The sequence below is a fragment of the Mangifera indica genome, chromosome 18 (genome assembly GCF_011075055.1).
Source record: "Mangifera indica cultivar Alphonso chromosome 18, CATAS_Mindica_2.1, whole genome shotgun sequence".
NCBI classification, from domain to species: domain Eukaryota; kingdom Viridiplantae; phylum Streptophyta; class Magnoliopsida; order Sapindales; family Anacardiaceae; genus Mangifera; species Mangifera indica.
In genome coordinates this window covers 13101191-13112204 of record NC_058154.1, presented here as the reverse complement: position 1 = coordinate 13112204, position 11014 = coordinate 13101191, and the positions used below count along the sequence as shown (strand labels likewise).

The window sequence follows — 11014 nt, the reverse complement described above, 5'->3', positions numbered from 1 at the left end:
CATTATTACCATCTTTTTCATTTCAGTTCTTAATAATGTAAAATTATTCTATGAAACAAATACAACCCAATTGACACAGATGAAATACAATTATAGACATGCTTCCAATGCAGTCAACACACATTAAGTTTTGTCTATACCAGTTGTGAGATCCCTCAACTCCACTGCCAGATAAATGGATATAGAGAAACTTACTGAGGGAGATGACGACACAGAATTGTATTGTAAGTGAAAGATGATGAAGATGAGGATGGCTCTTTCTAACGTTATTCCAAACATGATAGGGAGGTCTATCTTGAACAGTTGCTGGTGAGTGTCTAGATTTTTCAATCATGTTCACAAGTGACCAGAATAATACTTCAATAAAGAATTGAAGATTAAAGATGAAGCATTAACCGGCAAGTCTATGAGAAGGGGACAAGTACTACAACATCCATCATTTATATATAAATATTCACTAGCATAACTGCAAAAATTGACCACTGGATAAAAATATAAGCGTACAATTAATGTTTATGATGGCTATGAATATATTTGTGGTGATAAAAAGTGAGACGTGGAAAGTTAAAGCTTTAGATTTTATTATATGATATTATATAGAGTAGTAATAGTTTGTCTTGGCATTGTAGAAATGCCCTTAACGAATAAAGAATTTTTCACAACACACTACAACCCATTAGAGTGTAACCGTGTTATTGAGTCTTGAATGTCAGATGGAGGTAGCATATCGTTTGGAGGGTGGAGTCTATTATGCTTAAAAAACATCTTTATAGAGTCGGTCAAGGGTCATTGCAAAACATAGCCTTGTAATCAAAGGTCAAAGGGGTGGGGGTGAAGTATTTCGTTTTGAATATGTAATTTATCATGATTTTTTTTTTTAAGTATTATAATTCAAAACATATTTTGACAAGTTTAAAAGTTATTTAACCAATATTTTGTTGTTATTCTCAAGTGATATGAGATATTCATACATACATAATATCTCTTTCATATTTTATCAATGTGAGATTTATTTTAAAATATTATAAGAGTTTATTTTGATACAACTTAAATTTAATAAGAAACTCAATTATAATTATACATTTTAATATCTTATAGTTCTATCTCTTATATCTTATCCCTAAAATTAATAAACAGAAAAAATATAATGTAGACATTATTAGCTTAATACCCTAAATTTGTGTTATTTCCAATTTTTTTATTTAATTCATTTTCTTAACACATATACCCTAATCATCATCAAAATAGTATGTCTTTAAAGTTGAATACAAATAATACACTTGCTATTTGTTTGCTTCTTGTAAAACCACCCACCTGTTATAAACAATCTGAACGATATTATCCGTTTTAAGCTTCAAGCCCTCACCGCTTTAAAATACGTCATTCAAGTTAAGGGTTTCTAGCCCCTGCCTATATACAAGCTCAGCAGACAGAACGGGAGCGATGTGGGACTTCAGGTCACAACACCACCAAGTTTTTATTTAAATTTTAAGTTCATAAGTCAACATCTAGTTTCTTAAACGGAATAAGAACAAGCATAAAGAAAGTAATTTGATTTGTTCCAAAACATGTCTTGTTTGAGAGGCAATATGCAATATAGGTTTAATTGTTGAGTTTCCTATGATGTATATATATTGAATAGAGATTGCTTCTCCATTAAGATCATCAGTCAACAGGGAATGTTGCTACAATATATATTTGTGTGAAAACATCATTCATCCATCAACATAAAACCTAACTCTAAATGACATTGAAAAGTTAAAATATATTTTTAATGACTTTATAATGTTTACTAAAGTTAAATGACAATTTGGTTCTTAAAACTTTATTTGAAGTATTTTTTAATTCAAATTTATATTAATATATAATCAATTGATAACACATATATGAAAAATATATATGTGACAATTGTAAAGTGAGAAAGCAACTATTATTATGAGGTTGTTCAATTTTTAAACCAATAAAATTCAAAGAGACTAACTTAACATCTCAAGATGTCATCTTTTTGTCTGAGTTTAAGAATTCTTTCTAAGGCTTAGGTCCAAGTGCATTGGGGATAGGTGGGGGTAATCTTGTCATTTCACAAAACCGATCTTGTGATATTGATGTGTCCCAGATCAGATGGCCAGCAATGCTCACTTCTGTGTGTGGACCATCTTATCCATGTGGCCATTCCTGCACACCCCACCTTCATTCTTTTATTTTTTAATTATTTTTATCAACTAATTAAATAATGATAATAATTCATGGCTATAAATATCCAATTTCGACCATAGTTTAGGGTTTCCAAATCCTTCTATTTTTGCTTTTCATGGATGAATATAAAAGGTACGCCCCATAACTTCTGTGTATTATATTTGTGGGAATTCATTATTTTCATTCAATTAAATATAAATTTTGAAACTTTTTATGAAATGAATTTAAAGCTTTAACTTTTTTAATGAACTTTGTAGCAATTTGAGCTCTTTTGTGTTGTTTTTCTGTTCAATTGTTGAATATAATCAAATTATGTAGAATTGGATTTAATTTGGTGCCAAAGTAGATTTTTCAAGAAACAGTGCACTGGTTTGGTTGATCATTTTTCAGATTTTGGTAATTTGGACATGATTCTGCTGGAATGGTAGTTAATTTTCTTGATCTTGATCTCACTGGTTCTTTTGAAGAATTTGAGGGATGTTAGACATGGATTTGGAGAATGAATGTTCAGCTCTTGAATCTGTAGAAGATAATGAGGCTGTTGGCACTAAAGGAACTGTATCTCATTTTGATGACGACTCTGTTAAGAATAATGGATCTTTCTTAAATGAGATTAACAAGTTGGATGGTAGTGTAAGTCATGATGCTAATAATATAGAGCCAGTTGGTAGCCATGGAAAGGGTGTTGACAGTGTGCAACTGTCGAATTCACCTTCATTGGCAATGAAATCCCCAGCTGGAGTTTCACCTCCAATGACGAAAGGGTATGGGTTGAAGAAATGGAGGCGAATCAGGAGGGATTTTGTTAAGGATGCTGGGACCAGTGTTGATAGTAGTAAAGCTGTAAAGCGGGGGATTTCTGGTGCTGTAAATCCAACTAAACCAGTAGATATGTCATCAGTGGAGGCCAGGCAGAATTGTGAGGGTTCTGTTGGATCTGCAAATGTGATGAAAAATGTGGGTAGTCTTGATGGCTTTGCAACACATGGCTCTAGTTTAGATTCTAGGTTTGCTGTTGGATCTGCTTTTATGGCTGGCACAGATTCTGAGAACAGTGAGGACCGAAGTAGTAAATCTTCTACGGCAGCCAGTGCTCGAAAAACGAGATATGAATTACCTGCTATATTGGGTTATGCAAGAGAGAAGAAATTTATGAAGAATTTGAGCACGAAGAGTGGGAGTAATTCTACTCAAGGGGCTCAACTAGGAAAGAGTCGGGCTGAATGCAGTAAGAAGCCTAGAGGAGAAAGGATCAAAATCGAGAAAGAAAACTCTCATTCCAGCATGGAATCTGACTCGAGAACCTCCAACTTTGTCTTTATGCAGGGTACATTTTCTGTGACTAGTAATGGAAAGCAAAGTGGAAGGTCAATGAGTTATGATGGGGAAAATAGTGATGACGCACATGCGTGTGAACAAGGTGAAGAAGTTCAAACTGGTTTCACCAAAGAGAATGCCGGAGAAGCTGAAGATCTTTCCCAAGATGACTTAGCAGACTTGTCTTGGGATGCTAAGGGGGAGAAAAGTGAGAACCACAGTCTCTCTACAGATCGGGATCCTTTGATTGAGTCTATCCTTACCCTTCAGTCTGTGCAGGAAGCCCTTGAAAGAGGTAGGTGTACCTTCTTTCTTTCACTTTTTTTTTTTTTTTTGGTTTGTAGAAACTCTATTTATTATGGTTATTTGCATGTGTATCACAGTAATGTGCTGTATTAGCTTTTTTGCTTCTTTTCAATCATATGATATCTCCTTATTATCTAATATCTGAGTTCATTTGATACTTATTTTGGCCATGAAGATATAGGCATGAAGTTCATTGATCTGAAAATAAATATTACTTACAACTTCTTGTTTAATGGGAAAACACAGAGATCATAATTGTTTGTTGGTAGAAATGCCAAATTCACATTATTGTTTAAGTTTTTGTCCTTGTTCATATCTTCTCTTGAGATACGGAATTTAACTTTGCTTGATTTGGTATAATAACCAAATGGGTATATCAGTTGGTTTAAAAATATGAAATTTTACGTTGCTTGATTGTCAAATTAACCATGTATGGAATCTATCTAGTTTAACATGTGGATTTGAGAACATATGTCTGTACTAACAACGAAAAGGAATTTCTCAATAAGCAATATATTATTTCTGTTCACGTAGGTTTGTTTTGTTAATATTCTTTTTGGAAACCAAATCAACTGAAGAAGTAACCTTGTTAAATAGATTCTTAAATTTACCGGATATGGCTTGTTGGCTGGTTTTAAAATTTTAAGTGGCATGTGCTTATCTTGTAGTTGATTTGCTTAAGCTTGATTTCCTGAAATTAAATGGAGAATTTAAGGCTCAAGATCAAAATTGAGGTGTGTTTTATGCTTAAATCCTTGTGTATATTCTCTGCATGAATTTTTATTTGAATGTCAACATGGATATGATTATTTAGAGGTTCAGAAGTTTGGGGAGATTGGGAAGGATGCCACATCACTGCATAACAATTCGTTCAAGGGTATCAGTGAACCTGTGGATTCTACTTGTACGGATGCACAAAACCAGGGACCTAATTCATCCAGTCAATTGGGTTCTGAAAAGATTAGAGAAAGTGCTACATGTTCCTTGGAAATGCAGGTATTAAGCTTAACTCAGAATGTTGAATATTTAGAAAGAAAATTGGAAGAGGCCAAGGCTATGCTTCAGGTGAAAGATGCGAGGGTTGTTGAACTAGAAACCACTTTAAACAGTAGCAAGCCATTAAAGGAAGAGTTAGGGAGCACTATTGATTTACAGCCCGAAAAATGTATTGAGATGGAGGCTGAACTTGAAGGTCTCTTTCAGCAAAAGATCGAGGCTGAAATTGAGCATCTGGTATTAACGAGAACAATGGAGAAGGTGAAAGGTGCTGCAGGCGATCCCATTACACTCTTTAAAGAGCAAGAAACTTTAGTTGAGGAGCGAACACGGATGCTAAACAAGCTTATAGAAGCTGAAAGCAAGGCAGTAGTAGTGAAGAAACAAGCACAGAAGTTGGAAAAACATTGTGGAGATATATTGGGGACTGATGCGCTTTTGAAGATGCAGAAGGGGATATTTAAGATTACTTCATGTTTTCTCATACAGTTTATATTACTGGTCTTGGTATTTTGTCTGTTTCTCTCTCAGTTGTCACCCTATTCAGGAGTTGCCATACCCACATAAGCTTTGAGATGGGTTCTTTTTGTGTAATTGCAACATTTAGGCCAAGATTTGAATATTGGATTTCATTGGTGTAACATAGAACCACTTGTTTCTTTTCATGAGGGCGGTGCTGAAGGAAGCGTGTGGTATTTTCTACCATGTTTTTAAATGTTCCTCTATGGCTCATTGATTTCAATCCTGTTCTTTTAGTTTATATCTAATGTACACAAATATATAGTTAGCATTCTATGGTTATGCGGATTTAAAGATATGATGATCATTGGTCTCCATTTGCAGGCTTCTGCATGAATATGAGCAGATGATAATTGTATATACGACTATGTTTGTCTGCAATCTGCATTTGACCGCCCATTTAATTTAACTGAAGGCTTTGCGGTTCAAACACCCAAAACAAAAAAAAAGGTAAATCTGCAAAGGAGGATATGCTATAGTTTGTGCCTATGGCACCGGTTTATAGCCATCAAAATGGTCACTAAAATTGGACTATTAACCATGTGCTGCCTAATAATGCCTGTTATATTTGGCATCAAGCACTTCACACCACAGAAAGTGCACATGGCTCATATCTCAGTTGTTGATTTCTTATTCTGGAAAAAAGAAGGCATTCGTGTTCCATGAACCCTTATGATAATCAAACAGAAACGAACACTGCCCCTTTTCATGGTCATGGAGCACTAAATAAAAGTGCATGAAAACAAAGTTTACTTTGTAAAGCCAGTCTCATTACTTGTTCTTGAGTCTGTCTGTATCACAAGGAAAATCACGAGTGTTTAATAATGCAGATAATGATTAGCCAAATTGATTCTAAATATTCTGTAATAACACAACATTAATGCATCTGCTCGGATTCAAATCCATGTTCGGCTCAAACAAGTCAAATTCGAATTAAAGTTCTTGCCCACTTAACTTGAGTTCAAAGGTTTACAAATATTTTTTCACTAGAGCTCTCTTCCTCTCCCATAACTTTTTCTCTAACAATTCTTTTTCTACTTTTTTTTATTTTTTTGGGAGGCTCTTCCTCTTCTGTGATGTCAATGTTGAATGAGGAATTAGACGAAAATAGTAATAAAATAGTTTACCCTGAAAAAAACCATTGCTATATGATATATCTTAAATGAAGGGAATTAACAGAGAAACTTAAAAGATGATCATAATGTTATACTATTTGAAGAGTTAAGAACATGCCGTGAGAAAGGTGAGAAAGTGATTAAAGTCAATGATTTTGTCTACAAGATGTTGCTTTCATTTGGTCACGAGAATCTGTCTAGAAAGCAGGTGAGTTAGCCCGCCCTTCTTTCTCCCATAAGCGAACACACAACACAACCTATCAGCACCATCCATATATATATATATATATATATATATATCATCTTCATTTTTGCTTGTCAAATGTGCCTTGAAGCATCCATAAGAAACTTCATCTACAGCAAAATTTTTCCACAATGACTTGGTCTCAAAATCACAGCAAATTCAAGTGGGCATATTAAGAATATTGAATAACCTAGCTAACCACTAAACATTGACAAGAAACTACTTATTGCAATGTAAGCAATATTGTCTCCAATGTAATACTTCTTTGCTACATAAAATAATAAAAAACTTGCAAGTTTATAATTCTACATCTCAATCAAACGAAGACCCTTTCAAGATAATTAAACTCTCCAGACAATTAAAGTTTCAATTGACTTAAAAGAAATATATAAAGTTGATGAATTGCTAATTGACTTTTGCTATCCTAGGCCAATCTCTTCACTGTTCTGTTGTCACCTCCACTTACAATTGACCTCACTTGTAAATGGATTATCATGCTTTACATGGAGAAAAATATAACACTAAAAGAGAAGGTCTCAATGACCCCACTAAAGAAAAGCATAACTAAGAGAGATTCAAAGCTAACAAATAGTTGAAAGTCAATCAATCTACTGAGGTAGACCCTTGACAGATTCATTAAAATTTCTCATTTTGTGAGAAGAATTAGCTGTTTAATGGAGAGCTGCTGTTTCACTACCATAGATCTGAAAATACTCAGGTGGTGTCATGTTAAGATCGAAATCAAGAAGTCGCCTCTTTCGAGTTGTCTGAGTAACTTCACCGGCAGATGTTGTCACCTGACTGGAGCTCGAAAATGCCTCAGGCGGGCCTGTCCAGTGGCACCTTTTGTGTCCTCCAAGAGCCTGACCAGTTGGGAATATCTTGCTGCATATGTTACACTGATGCTCATTATCGCCACCACCGCTTGTTTGCTTCTCATTCTCCATACCATTATTGTCACCATTCCCTTCCTCGGAAGCTGAGGCCGCCATGGAAGTTGATGATTCTTTCGCACCAATGATGTTCTTGTTCTTGTTGTGGCTTGCTACGTGACCTCCCAGAGCTTGATGCTTACTGAAAACCTTGTTACAAATTGGGCACGGATAGGTTTGAGGAGCCATTACTGTTGCTTCATCTTCACTCAACCAATCCATATCATCAAATTCAGCAAGTCTCCTCTTTTTCTTCTTCAAGTACAGTTTCGTCTTCCTCGACAACTCCATCTCACAATTCTCCTCATCATTGTTGTCACTCCAAGTCTCCTCTGAATTACACCTCTTATTATTATTATTCTTCTTCTCAAGCTTACCTTCCAACAAAATTTCAGTCTTTTTTTCAACCCCATCTTCCTTGATCTTCAACACGCCACGACCAGAATCTAGTTGCTTATTGGATCGATGTTCAGCAAGCAGTAAGAGATCATTGACAGCTTGTTGCATAGCTTCAGCTTCACCATCAACATCCTCTTCCTCGGAAACACAAGTAGAGAAACGAGGGTCAGATGATGACTTGTGGCTTCTTTTGACCTTAACTGGCCAGGTCTTCAAAGACTCCACCAAATCCACAGCGGATCCAATAGCGTCGTCGCTATACTCAGATTCTTCATCGTGATCGTTATCACCATTATTATTAATAGCTTCCTGTGGAGGTCGAATCCCTCTCCATTCTCTCTCGGGATGCTTCCTCATGTGACCATACAAAGACTTCAAAGATCTGAAAGGCTGTTTACACACAAAACAATTGAATACACCATCACCCTCCTCCTGATCCAGTCGCACAGGAGTCACTACTTTCTTACCAATCGTCAGCTTTGGTTGATTATTTTTCTGAAGACAAGCTCGCTTGTGACCTCCCAAGGCCTTCCCAGAAGTAAACTGCCTACCACACTCACTGCAATATCTTAACAAAACTTTAGCTTCGGTAACAGAATCAAAATCATAATCCTTTTTACCTTCTTCCATATTCTCAGACTTGTCCATCTTGGGCATCGAAGATAAATCACCACCAGCATCTCCTACGTCAACCTCCTTCTCCTTCTTCATAGCTGAAACTGCTTCATCTTTCAAATCCATCTCAGCAACTTCTTGATGATGTTGAGTTTCTTCAACTTGAGCCATCACTGTTTTCAAGTGTATACAAAGACAGTGACGTGAACAAACAAACCAACCGAAGAACTAGCAAGAAACAAAGAGTTTTTTACTGACCCACTAAAGAGTTAGGTTTTCTTATTTTCTTTTAAGCTTATACGTAAACAAAATCTTAAAATCAAGAACTCAAAAGAGGGAAGAATTTAAGAAGATGAAGAGAAAGAAGTAGTGAGGCACGTTCTAAGGCTCTTTGGCTCTCACAGTGGTTTCATTAATTGATACACAAAATATAACTTGATTAATATCAAAATAAATAAGAAGAATTAGGGTTTTATGAATGAATTCCTAATGCTTTTTGACTTCTTAGAGAGTGATTAGGATTCCCGATAATCACAAAACAAGCAAATTAATATTTGGATTTAAATGAAATGAAAGCTTTTTTAAATTTGTTAATTACATTCCTTATATAAAAAAGGGTAATTAATTTCTTTTGGAGGGCATTGTTACAATGTGCGATTAGGATTCTCTCTTTGGAATTTGGAAAAAATATATGGTAACTTGAGGCAATAGGGGTAAGCTGAGTTTTGGATTTAAATTCTATTGATACTTATCTTCTGTCATTGCTATCTTTAAAATTTTCTAATTAATGATAATGTAAATAATAAAAATAAATTAAAAAAAAAAAAAAACAAGTTAAATTGAGTCCACCATTTTACACTTCATGTATTAGCAAGATCTAGATATTTTCTAGTGATTAATCTTGTATTATATAAAATAATAAAATTTGTTAATTAGCAAAAAGAATTTTAACCCCCATGCATCTCAACTCAACTTATATATTGAAACTAATTTTGTGATTAATTTTTGTGTAAGGCAATATACATGTATAAGTGGTAAATTGGATGAATGGAATTACGTTAATTTTCACTATATGTGAAAAAAGGAGTCAGAAGTCTAAGTTTTAGTGATAATTCTTGTTGACTACAAGGAGATGACAAAATGAATGAATATGCATGAAACTTTGGCACAACAATTTCTTATAAATGGGACACTACATTCCAAGTCTTCAAGTCACAATTTTGACCAATACCCACATGGAAAAAATAAAAAACAAATTGAATTCACATAATTAGCTTCAACTATGAAGAAAACTATGTCTTTAACTGCACATTTTTACTGAAATTTGATGTAATATGAAAATGGGTTGGTGGGTGGAGTCATGACCTTGAATTACTTGGTTTTTTTCATATGGGAAGTTGGCATCTTCCTACCACAATTTTAGGCATTGCCAGGGCACAATTTATGAAACTTATTACAATTTGACCATTGGAGAAGGAGATTTTACACTATTTCTATATGGCAAGATTTTCTCATTATCAAGTTTCCATATATAAAGCATTGCTTGTAATCTTCAATTTGGAGAGGATCTGATTTGATATCAAAGATTGATATTACACTAATAATGCCTTAAACTATAAGTCTTCATTAGAATTTAATATTCATATAATGTGTCATTTATGTAAATTTAACATTTGAATATATCAAATAATATAAGAAATTTGTGGTAAAATTTAGAAAGTGTAGGGTTACTAATACTCTAATCTCAAATGGTATTCTAAAATTTATATTTTGAGTGATAATCATATAATGTGAAATTATTTTAACATGGAACTTGTATGGTAATAAGAATTTATAATATTACCCATTGTAATTATGGTATGATGAGACTATTATACATAGTTTACACTTATCCTTGTCTCAATTCAATAAACAATTAAGAATGAATTCATACTAACTATTTATGATTTTATATATATATATATATATATATATATATATATATATATATATTTCAATCTTCATATTAAATAATGAATTAATTTTATTTAGAGATAACAAAGCAGTAAAACAGGGTTATATTTCTTATTTTCAGTCACATCATCATCCTCTTTTGATGAAAATTGTCTCTGCTCCCACCTTATCTCAGTTATAGGGATAATTGGGGATTTTTATTCCCATCCCACTTGAAAATATTGACCACTTTCTCATTTCTCTGTTTTCTCCTACCTCCCATAGAAGATCTATTCTTGACTAACTCAAATCGTCTTTCCTATACATTGTCACCACTTTCATGTTTTTTCACTTTTATCTTTAAATAAAATTAAAAAATAAACAAAAAACAAAAAGAATTATATAAAAATAAAATAATTATAGCAGAGCAAGACGAAGAGATA

General features: G+C 33.8%; 2 protein-coding genes across 5 annotated transcripts; one reads left to right on the top strand and one right to left on the bottom strand.

Annotated features, from left to right (window-relative positions):
* Nucleotides 1-2208: 2208 nt before the first annotated feature.
* On the top strand, nt 2209-5630 carry LOC123202027 (WPP domain-interacting protein 2-like). Of its 4 annotated transcripts, none has more exons than XM_044617741.1 (3): nt 2209-2328; nt 2587-3808; nt 4634-5630. In XM_044617741.1, exons 2-3 carry the CDS (start codon nt 2674-2676, stop codon nt 5380-5382), a joined length of 1884 nt encoding a protein of 627 aa, XP_044473676.1. In that variant the 5' UTR covers nt 2209-2328; nt 2587-2673; the 3' UTR covers nt 5383-5630. The 4 variants fall into 4 exon arrangements, with proteins under 4 accessions (XP_044473676.1, XP_044473678.1, XP_044473677.1 ...); XM_044617743.1 differs by having other exon boundaries at nt 2243-2328; nt 2664-3808; XM_044617742.1 differs by having other exon boundaries at nt 2305-2328; nt 2625-3808.
* Nucleotides 5631-7126: 1496 nt separating this feature from the next.
* On the bottom strand, nt 7127-8810 carry LOC123201780 (zinc finger protein ZAT9-like). The gene is made up of 2 exons (XM_044617333.1): nt 8553-8810; nt 7127-8396 (listed from the first exon to the last, which is right to left on the bottom strand). Exons 1-2 carry the CDS (start codon nt 8808-8810, stop codon nt 7365-7367), a joined length of 1290 nt encoding a protein of 429 aa, XP_044473268.1. The 3' UTR covers nt 7127-7364.
* Between the last annotated feature and the right edge of the window lie 2204 nt (nt 8811-11014).